At 43.2% G+C, this 11,580-nt stretch overlaps 2 protein-coding genes across 1 annotated transcript; one reads left to right on the top strand and one right to left on the bottom strand.

Annotated features, from left to right (window-relative positions):
* LOC146653298 (uncharacterized) overlaps window positions 1-11,580 on the bottom strand; it is a 286,034-nt gene that overhangs the window by 216,100 nt on the left and 58,354 nt on the right.
* LOC146653303 (serine/threonine-protein kinase pim-2-like) lies at window positions 9,431-10,810 on the top strand. The gene is made up of 4 exons (XM_085382200.1): window positions 9,431-9,615; window positions 9,726-9,895; window positions 10,221-10,403; window positions 10,524-10,810. The coding sequence occupies exons 1-4, from the start codon at window positions 9,431-9,433 to the stop codon at window positions 10,808-10,810; spliced, it is 825 nt and encodes a 274-aa protein (XP_085238326.1).

Below are 11,580 nucleotides of genomic sequence, written 5' to 3' on the forward strand. Positions count from 1 at the left end.
GGTCTTTTATCAGTTCCCAGAGTCAGAACCAGACACGGAGAAGCTGCATTCAGCTTTTATGCTCCTTATATCTGGAACAAACTCCCAGAAAGCCTCAGATCAGCTGAAACACTCAGTTTATTTAAATCCAGGTTGAAGACTCACCTGTTCTCAGCTGCATTTGAATAAAGCACCAAATCCACACTTTAAGCTTAAATTTCAAAACTTACATTTAACTACTGATTTTATCTACTGTTCTGATTTTATCTGTTTTGATTTTATATACTGTTGTTTGTTTGTTTGTTTGTTTGTTTGTTAATTAGTTAGTTAGTTTATTTGCTTGTTTTATTCAATTTTAAATCATGCTTTTTATTTGTTCTTGTTTCTAATGTCTCTGTAAAGCACTTTGAATCACCTTGTTGTTGAATTGTGCTATACAAATAAACTTGCCTTGCCTTGCCTTTATTATAAATAATCCTAATTACACATCTTGCTTCCTTGTTTGTGTCATGTGTCACTAAAAATACATTTTATTTTAGTTTTATACATTGATTAATGACCTGCAGAATCTCCTTATCCTATTAGGTGTCCATAATTGTCACTTAAAGTCGAACTTTATGCTTTCTCCCTCTTGAAAGTGTTTACATCCTTGCATTACATACTTGAGGTTCATTTTTTGCTAATAGGTTTCTAAAAACCTCTCTTTTTCAGTGCGCCCCAGGGCAGCTGTGGCTACAGTGTAGCTGCCATCACCAGTGTATGAATGTGTGTGTGAATGGGTGGATGACTGGTTGTGTAAAGCGCTTTGGGGTCCTTAGGGACTAGTAAAGCACTATACAAATACAGGCCATTTCAGGCCATTTTAAAAAGAAACAGGCAGATTTAGAATATAGCATGCAGCGTTCTATAGATGGATACATAAAAACACTTTATTTGTTACATTTATGATAAATGGATTTGAAAGTAGATAAAACACATTTGTGTCGGCCTTGGCTCATAGTTCTTGTCTTTAAATGAACTTTTTCTGTCTGTGTTTGAGGTCCTGCACTCTCAAAGACTGAATGAACCAGCATTGCAGCCATGGGTCACTGTGAGCATCACAGGGAAGGTTGAAGCCGCCCACTGCAGCTGTCGCTGCTCTTCTGTTTAATGTAGAAGCAACAGTGCTGATCTGTGGCACAAGGACTGTTACAGATGAACCTGCATACTGGGTTTTGCTGGGTAATATGACCAAGATACAGCCAGAGGTTGGCCATAAGGTAGACTTCTCCTCTTCAGCTGCCCCAAAAAAAGGCTCTCGATCAAAACATAAACAGACCATTCGTTGTGACAGGTAAAAGGAGCCGTCCTCAAAAAAGAAAAGTTCCACCTGCTACTGTGGAGGAGTTGGATCAACTGATGGGAAAATATTTTTCCAAGCATAGTTCTGTTCTGAATAACCCATAATGTTTTAATTTAGGGGGGCATGTAAATAATTTGCATTTACTGATTATGTCATGGGCCGTGGTGCGCGGGCACGAAAAGATCCAGGCGCAGACTCCGCGCTAACAGAAAAAACACTTTATTGTAACAACGAAAGGCGACCCGGGGAAACTAGGGAGCAAAACAAGAAACTAAAAACCTGGGGAAACGATGACACGAGGAAGCCGGGATCGGGACGGTGGGAGGGATAGAACGGGACCGTGGGAGCTCGGGAGGGAAGTGTGGCAGTCCGTGGGGGCAGGAAGTCCGTGGGAATGGCAAATGGGCCAGGTGAGCACCGCGAGATCCAGTTGAGCCGGAGGACAGGCAGGTAGCAGACGCCGAGTAGAAACCACTGTGGCGTGACTAACGGACTGGCGTGGAGCATCCGTCAGTGCCGGGTTAAGCAGATCTCCGTGTAGTCACCGTGATGGAGAGCAGGTGTGCTGGTGATGGCCCAGCCCGGGGGTGTGGCTACCCGAGCATCACGCATTCCACAGACACAGGACCACGGACCATGACAGATTATGTACTTACTAAATACCACTGTTCAAAAGTTGAATAAAGAAACAAACAAATGTTTGCCTTTTTTTTTAATTAAAACCTCTTTGTAGAACATCACATCAGTTACAATGTAGAATCAATGTCAAGTATAGTTTACAAACGACAAAATGTTCACATAAAATCATGACACCATTTAAATAATATCACCCACTATAGCATTCTGTAATTTACCGTCTCTTTTGAAAACTTATCACTACATATACAGCACAAGACTTTTAAGAGTATTTCACAAGAGCATTTTCCCCTGGTTTTACTACCACACTGGGTCACATGTTCACCAAAACGCAGCACACCTTCGCCATCTTAGAGTCACCTTTTCACCCTCACATGGAAGAAGTAACCTGATTGGCATGGTGGTATGTAGCATGTAGTTTGAAACAAAGATTTCGTAGTGCCCCATGTATTGGAACCCAGTCAGGATTTGTTTCATTCATTTCATTGGCTGGTTTGCTGCAATAATGAAAAACAATTAGCAACCCTATAAATAGAAGGTAGTTCTGCATGTTTGTTCTAAATTGCTATGACCTCAGAGCGCATTGAAAATAAAACTAATAGGGTATAAAGAGTCTCACAGCTGCTATCCAGGCCTTCTTTTGCTAACATCCAACACATAAGCTCCCTCATGATGATTCCAGGTGAGGAAACAATGAAAAGAGAGCCAGAGCCCTATTAACGTACAGATCTAGAAAGAAGACGCTGCATTTTTAACTCTGAGGGAGATGGGGAACGAGCCTATTTCCAAAAAAAGTGGAGTGTGTTCCTTTAAGTACTGTATTGTATACAGGGAGTGAGGAATTATTAGGCAAGTTGTATTTTTGAGGAATAATGTTATTATTGAACAACAACCATGTTCTCAATGAACCCAAAAAACTCATTAATATCAAAGCTGAATGTTTTTGGAAGTAGTTTTTAGTTTGTTTTTAGTTTTAGCTATTTTAGGGGGATATCTGTGTGTGCAGGTGACTATTACTGTGCATAATTATTAGGCAACTTAACAAAAAACAAATATATACCCATTTCAATTATTTATTTTTACCAGTGAAACCAATATAACATCTCCACATTCACAAATATACATTTCTGACATTCAAAAACAAAACAAAAACAAATCAGCGACCAATATAGCCACCTTTCTTTGCAAGGACACTCAAAAGCCTGCCATCCATGGATTCTGTCAGTGTTTTGATCTGTTCACCATCAACATTGCGTGCAGCAGCAACCACAGCCTCCCAGACACTGTTCAGAGAGGTGTACTGTTTTCCCTCCTTGTAAATCTCACATTTGATGATGGACCACAGGTTCTCAATGGGGTTCAGATCAGGTGAACAAGGAGGCCATGTCATTAGTTTTTCTTCTTTTATACCCTGTCTTGCCAGCCACGCTGTGGAGTACTTGGACGCGTGTGATGGAGCATTGTCCTGCATGAAAATCATGTTTTTCTTGAAGGATGCAGACTTCTTCCTGTACCACTGCTTGAAGAAGGTGTCTTCCAGAAACTGGCAGTAGGACTGGGAGTTGAGCTTGACTCCATCCTCAACCCGAAAAGGCCCCACAAGCTCATCTTTGATGATACCAGCCCAAACCAGTACTCCACCTCCACCTTGCTGGCGTCTGAGTCGGACTGGAGCTCTCTGCCCTTTACCAATCCAGCCACGGGCCCATCCATCTGTCCCATCAAGACTCACTCTCATTTCATCAGTCCATAAAACCTTAGAAAAACCAGTCTTGAGATATTTCTTGGCCCAGTCTTGATGTTTCAGCTTGTGTGTCTTGTTCAGTGGTGGTCGTCTTTCAGCCTTTCTTACCTTGGCCATGTCTCTGAGTATTGCACACCTTGTGCTTTTGGGCACTCCAGTGATGTTGCAGCTCTGAAATATGGCCAAACTGGTGGCAAGTGGCATCTTGGCAGCTGCACGCTTGACTTTTCTCAGTTCATGGGCAGTTATTTTGCGCCTTGGTTTTTCCACACGCTTCTTGCCACCCTGTTGACTATTTTGAATGAAACACTTGATTGTTCGATGATCATGCTTCAGAAGCTTTGCAATTTTGAGACTGCTGCATCCCTCTGCAAGATATCTCACTGTTTTTGACTTTTCTGAGCCTGTCAAGTCCTTCTTTTGACCCATTTTGCCAAAGGAAAGGACGTTGCCTAATAATTATGCACACCTGATATAGGGTGTTGATGTCATTAGATTAGATTAGATTAGATTAGATAGAACTTTATTAATCCCTCGGGTGGGTTCCTCTGGGAAATTCGATTTCCAAAAAAGCACAGCACCGACAGAAGTTACAGAGTTACAGAATATTATATATATATATATATATATATATATAAAAAAAAAAAAAAACACCCAGCACGCCCCTGCGGGCGGTTTATCCTTCAAGCTCGGGTCCTCTACCAGAGGCCTGGGAGCTTGAGGGTCCTGCGCAGTATCTTAGCTGTTCCCAGGACTGCGCTCTTCTGGACAGAGATCTCCGATGTTGTTCCCGGGATCTGCTGGAGCCACTCGCCTATCTTGGGAGTCACCGCACCTAGTGCTCCGATTACCACGGGGACCACCGTTACCTTCACCCTCCACATCCTCTCGAGCTCTTCTCTGAGCCCTTGGTATTTCTCCAGCTTCTCGTGTTCCTTCTTCCTGATATTGCTGTCATTCGGAACCGCTACATCGATCACTACGGCCGTCTTCTTCTGTTTGTCTACCACCACTATGTCCGGTTGGTTAGCCACCACCATTTTGTCCGTCTGTATCTGGAAGTCCCACAGGATCTTAGCTCGGTCATTCTCCACCACCCTTGGGGGCATCTCCCATTTTGACCTCGGGACTTCCAGGTTATACTCGGCACAGATGTTCCTGTACACTATGCCGGCCACTTGGTTATGGCGTTCCATGTATGCCTTGCCTGCTAGCATCTTGCACCCTGCTGTTATGTGCTGGATTGTCTCTGGGGCATCTTTACACAGCCTGCACCTGGGGTCTTGCCTGGTGTGATAGACCCCAGCCTCTATGGATCTTGTGCTCAGAGCTTGTTCTTGTGCTGCCATGATTAGTGCCTCTGTGCTGTCTTTCAGTCCAGCTTTGTCCAGCCACTGGTAGGATTTCTGGATATCAGCCACCTCCTCTATCTGCCGGTGGTACATACCGTGCAGGGCTCTGTCCTTCCATGATGGTTCCTCGTCTCCCTCCTCTTTCTTGGGTTTCTGCTGCCTGAGGTATTCACTGAGCACTCGGTCAGTTGGGGCCATCTTCCCAATGTATTCTTGGATGTTCGTTGTCTCATCCTGGACTGTGGTGCTGACACTCACCAGTCCCCGGCCCCCTTCCTTCCGCTTAGCGTACAGCCTCAGGGTGCTGGACTTGGGGTGAAACCCTCCATGCATGGTAAGGAGCTTTCTTGTCTTTATGTCAGTGGCTTCTATCTCCTCCTTTGGCCAGCCTATTACCCCAGCAGGGTACCTGATCACGGGCAGGGCGTACGTGTTGATGGCCCGGATCTTGTTCTTACCATTCAGCTGACTCCTCAGGGCTTGCCTGACCCTCTGCAGGTACTTGGTGGTTGCAGCTTTTCTAGCGGCCTCTTCATGGTTCCCATTCGCCTGCGGGATCCCCAAGTACTTGTAACTGTCCTCTATGTCTGCAATGTTGCCTTCTGGTAGTTCAATCCCCTCAGTTCTGACTACCTTCCCTCTCTTTGTTACCATCCGACTACACTTCTCCAGTCCGAACGACATTCCAATGTCATTGCTGTATAGCCTGGTAGTGTGGATCAGTGAATCGATGTCTCGTTCACTCTTGGCATACAGCTTGATGTCATCCATGTACAGGAGGTGGCTGACAACTGCTCCGTTCCGTAGTCGGTATCCGTAGCCAGTCTTGTTAATGATCTCACTGAGGGGGTTCAGGCCTATGCAGAACAGCAGTGGGGACAGAGCATCTCCTTGGTAGATCCCGCACTTGATGGTGACTTGTGCTATGGGCTTGGAGTTGGCCTCTAGTGTTGTATGCCACATCCCCATTGAGTTCCTGATGAAGGCTCTTAGGGTCCCATTGATCTTGTACAATTCTAGGCATTCCAGTATCCAGCTGTGGGGCATTGAGTCATAGGCCTTCTTGTAATCAATCCAGGCAGTGCACAGGTTGGTCAGTCTGGTCTTGCAGTCTCGGCTGATTGTTCTGTCTACCAGTAGCTGGTGTTTTGCGCCTCTGGTATTCTTGCCAATTCCTTTCTGTGTCCCGCTCATGTATTGACCCATGTGCCTGTTCATCTTAGCCGATATGATGCCTGACAGGAGCTTCCATGTAGTACTGAGGCAGGTTATTGGTCGGTAGTTGGAGGGGACCGGTCCCTTCTTGGGGTCCTTGGGGATCAGGACCGTCCGGCCTTCAGTTAGCCATTCCGGGTGTCTCTCGTTAACTAGCAGCTGGTTCATTTGTGCTGCCAGACGCTCGTGGAGTGCAGTTAGCTTCTTCAGCCAGTAGGCGTGAACCATGTCGGGCCCTGGTGCTGTCCAACTCTTCATACTGGAGACCCTTTCTTGGATATCTGCCACTGCTGGGGTAATATATATATATATATATATATATATATATATATATATATATATATATATATATATATATATATACACACACACACACACACATATATATAAATACAGAGACAATATAAATAAAATATACGAAGGGGATAAATAGAATAAATAGGAATAAAAATAAAAATACAAGTGAATTGCACATTTCAAGTATTGAGTCTATTGCACCGTTGACTATTTACAAAAGTATTGCACAAAAGGTATTGCACAGTGAGGTGAAGAGGCACTACAGCTTAGTTGTTCCCCCCTCCTTTGTCCTCCTGTTTCCCCTCCCTCTCCCCTCCAGGGAGGAGTTAAACAGTCTGATGGCGTGTGGGACAAAGGAGTTTTTAGATTAGATTAGACCACACCCCTTCTCATTACAGAGATGCACATCACCTAATATGCTTAATTGGTAGTAGGCTTTCGAGCCTATACAGCTTGGAGTAAGACAACATGCATGAAGAGGATGATGTGGACAAAATACTCATTTGCCTAATAATTCTGCACTCCCTGTATATTGTCAAAAACTAAAGTGTACATAGCAGTTGTTGTATCTTGTTTACTGTATCACTGACAGATAATTTCAAAGTCAAGTGAACGCTACATTATAGTGAGATATTGTGTAATGTGAAATACTGTAAGCAAATGAATAAACAACCTCATTCTTGCTAAACCTTTGACTCTGTTTTGTTTGAATCCAACTGTTTTTTGCAGATGTAAATAAAACATGTTGTTACTTTTATTATTATTAGTCCTTTATTTATCCAGGTAAAAAATCTCATTGAGATTAAAAATCTCATTTCCAAGAGAGACCTGGCATCATAGCAACAAAAGTCACATACCACATAGGTATATAACATTTAAAACAAATACAATATCCCATACAAACATGTGTAAAATATACAATAACAGATCAAATTAAGAGTACATTAAAAACAATCAATTTTAGTATTATTATTATCATCATCATTGCACTAAATACATTTTAAATAAAGGATACTTTGATATACATTCTACTGTAAGGTTGGAAATGTATTTTCTTCACCCTAAAATATATTTTGAAATGTATTTTGGTTTGAAACAAATATATTTTCAATTTCAAAAATATATTTTTTGAGCATCACAAATACAACATATATTTACCACATATTTGAAATATATTTTGGCCAGGAAAAATGTAATGTATGGGTATAGTCACTGACATAAAGCGATTCCTAGAAAGTAGATTCTGTTCATCTGGATGTGGTATTTTCTGTGAGCGAAATGTTTCATCACTCATCCAAGTGACTTCTTCAGTCTCAGCTGAAGTCTCAGGTAGTGATGTTAATTCAGAGTGAGCTGTTTAAATAACAACACAGCATTTTATATCAGCAGATATGGTGGGTGAAATTCAAAATATACTGACAGCTCTCCAAGTAAGACTTCAGTATTAAATAAAACGGCCCGGTTATGAAGTGGAACTTTAATCTCAGCCAAATCGATTTGCTCAGGAACAAATAAAACACTGAAATAAACATAACATTTAGATGTTATCTCCATCCACAAAAGTCACAGATGATGAATGCTCGATAAAATGGGGGTAGCGAGAACATTTTGTGCTACTTGACTTCGATGCGTCCTTTGAATTGGAACAGTACTTGGTCTGTGACTGATGATGTATCACAAGTCCGCATATTGAGAAACGCCTATGGACTGCATCGAGATAATAGGGAGGAACACATCGTAAACCGTGTGGTGTTTTTGAGTTTCTTTGGGTTTCTGTTGTTGTTGGGTAATGTTTGATCTCTTAAGTGTGAGCAGTGCACTGATGTGAGCGAGCACTTCCTCAGTCAGTATCACTGCGGTCCTCTGCTTGGCAGTGGAGGTTTTGGCTCAGTGTTTTCAGGACAGAGGCTCTCTGATGGACTACATGTAAAAAAAAATACACACCTGTATTTATTCATTTAAAAAATTTGCACTTTCTCTCCATTATCATTATTATTACAGTTCAAGAAGTTTATTTTATTATTTTATTGTTTTAAAATATTTTACTCTTTTTTTAACCATCCAGGTTGCCATTAAATTACAACTGACAAGTGGACAACACTGGTGAGTGATACTTAAAATAAATAAATAAACTAAATGTGTACAAAAATGCACAGGGTGTTTTGAGTGACACATGTGAAACAAAGCTACGATTGTTTAGCTCCGTCTTCTGCTGGTGGCTCAGGGGAGCTGCAGCTGTGGTGTGCAGTGGTTGAGAAATTTGTAACAGTTAGGGTACCTGGGTCGTTGACTCAGCGTTTTCAGTTTTGTACCTTTCTTTGTGTTCTCTTGGTTTATTACTGTGAAGGTTTTGGTTTCTGTATTGCATTTCTATTTTCCATGGTTCTTCTTGGTTTGTGATTTTGTAGTTCTTATGTTTGGGTTTCCATGTTCCCTCTGTTGCAGTGTCTGAACTTACTGTCTGTAAGTTCAGCCTGTTTTACTTTGAAAGTTCGTATCTCATGTTAATGTGTCTGGTTTTGGTTCCTCTGTCCCGTCAGCCCTGATTTTCCCCAGCTGTGTTTCCCTTCTGTCTCTCATTCACTGATTGCTCCCTCTGTGTATTTAAGCCCTGTGTTTTCCTTTGTCTGGGTCATGATATACCATCTACTATGCTGTGTGTTCTGTCTTCCTGCCAGCCTGCCAGTTCAGTTTTTTTGGTACCTTCAGTTTAGTTATTTTATGTTTCAGCAATAAAGCTGTTTTGACTGCACTATTTTGCTCACGTGAGTCTTCACTTTGGGTCCTCCTACCCACCACTCCTGCATGCACACAGCTTAATCTTCTTCTTTGTTACGTCAGTCAGATGAGATCAATCACGTTCCCATGCAGATTGCACCGCTGCAGCTGCTGTCAGAGGACGGGGGGCACCCTGGGGTCATCCACATGCTGGACTGGTTCGAGGTGGAGGGGCGGGGCTTCCTGCTGGTGATGGAGAGGCCTCTACACTGTCAGGATTTGCTTGACTTGATCACGGAGAGAGGAGCTCTGTCAGAAAGCCTCTCACTCAGGTTTGCGCTCCCGCCCACCACCTTTGAAGGAGGTTGAAAGGAGGTTAATGCATTCTGCTGCAGTCGTTTAGATGTCTGTTAACATTCTGGTTCTTTGTTCTTCCCAATAGGATTTTCCATCAGGTGGTTGAGGCGCTTCTATTCATTCACTCCCGCGGCATCGTGCACATGGACATCAAAGACGAGAACATAGTGGTAAACACCATGACGATGGACATCAAAATCGTAGACTTTGGGTATGGGGCGTTGCTTAAAGACGGCATGTACAGCGAGTTTCAAGGTAACCAGTCATTCTAAGGCTACATCCACATGTACACGGGTATTTTTGAAAAGTGCACAGCGTGACATCAAAAATGATGCACACCTTTGACGTTGCGTGACTAAATCTCAATTTTCCTCATCCAGACGTAAATGGAAAAACTGAGTTTTCTAAAATCTCCACCTTGGGAGCAGTTTGCACAGAAAAAGCTGCATTTTCAAAAATACCCGTGTACATGTGGACTTAGCATAAACCTATAGCATCTTTTCCCCCTTCCCCTACAAAATTCCTCCCTGTGCCGAGTTTCGCATTGTAACCCTCCTCTCCTCACTTCCTGCGTCCTCAGGAACCCGTGTCTACAGCCCCCCCCCCCCCGAGTGGTTCGCGTCAAAGCCCTACAAGGCAGTCCCCCTCACCGTCTGGTCTTTGGGGGTTTTGCTATTCACCATGGTCTGCGGTTACATTCCCTTCAAGAATGATGATGAGATTTACAAAGCCTGCCCCAGGTTCACCAGGCCGGTGTCTACAGGTGAGCCTCAGGTTCTCCTCAACAGGCGTTTCCTCCAAAATCACTGTGGTTCAGGGTCACATCACCCCTCCTACATGTATAGTAAATCTTTTCAGAACCTTTCTCTTTTTTTCCCACCAGGATGCCAGTCTCTGATTCATTGGTGTCTCTCCTTCCAGCCTGAGGACCGTCCCATTCTGAAGGAGATCCTGTCACACTCCTGGATGAAAGAGGAGGAAGAAGAGGAGGGGAGGCCTGCGGGAGGAGCACGGCTCCCTTCCCTGACAGTTCCTGCGAAGTATCAGGACTCTGGACTGTTTAGGACTTTAGATTTGCAGATTGGACGTGGTCCTTATCTGCTTTCAGTTAAGCCTGGTGGCACCCTTAGCTGGAAATTATTTTTCTATATGCGTTTGCATATTTATTGATTATTTATTTTTGCTTGGGTTGCTGATTTTACACCAGACTGTGAAGCGGAGTTTCACCGTTTTTTTTTTTTTTGTTTTTTTTTTTTGTTTTTTTTTTACATTTAAGTTGGGTTTGTTTTTTTTTGTTTTTTTTTGTTTTCCTTTACTGAAACCTGCAAGCAGCGACTTTGATCAGTCCCACGATAAAAGTGGAATTAAAGATAAAGTCATTTCATCACTTTCTGTTTGACTGACTGGAAATATACAACGTTGTAGAGCTGCAACACATTTAATTGCCACTGGACATGGCAACCTGGGTTCCCTCCGGTGGCTGACGACCACCATGGGTTGTTAGATCTTGTTATTTTGTGCTGCTTTAACATCTTCTGACACTTTGTGCCAAATTGACCCTCAAGGGGGCACATATTCCACAAGGACTGTCAGATTTGAATGACCCAGCAGCTTCAGAGAGGCACAGGGGGACAGACACAGAGGCAAAAGCCAGGCACATAGAGGCACAAGACACACACACACACACACACACACACAGGCCTACAAAGATTAAGAGTCAAAACGTAAAAGCATTAAACCACTTCTCTGTGTCACACTCTGCCTGTCAAACACGTGGCCACTGTAGCAGCTGCAAACTGCTCTTATCTAGCACTCGTAGTAACACAAGCTAAACGTATGCCCTCTGTTGTTCTGTTGCAGCACTGTATACCGCCTTAGCTCATAGCCTTCCACTCTGTATTGCTCCTTTGCCGCCCATCTCTTTAACCCTAACCCTAACC

The sequence above is a fragment of the Rhamphochromis longiceps genome, linkage group LG15, assembly GCF_057381845.1.
Source record: "Rhamphochromis longiceps isolate RC_006_pf linkage group LG15, R_longiceps_female_GT1.1, whole genome shotgun sequence".
Taxonomy (NCBI): Eukaryota; Metazoa; Chordata; class Actinopteri; order Cichliformes; family Cichlidae; genus Rhamphochromis; species Rhamphochromis longiceps.

Excerpts from the sequence above, each read along its gene's own strand:
- LOC146653303 (XM_085382200.1), top strand. The coding sequence starts at position 9,431 with ATGCAGATTGCACCGCTGCAGCTGCTGTCAGAGGACGGGGGGCACCCT. Across the intron at positions 9,616-9,725 it reads TCAGAAAGCCTCTCACTCAG|GATTTTCCATCAGGTGGTTG; the intron begins GTTTGCGCTCCC and ends TCTTCCCAATAG. Across the intron at positions 9,896-10,220 it reads CATGTACAGCGAGTTTCAAG|GAACCCGTGTCTACAGCCCC; the intron begins GTAACCAGTCAT and ends CTGCGTCCTCAG.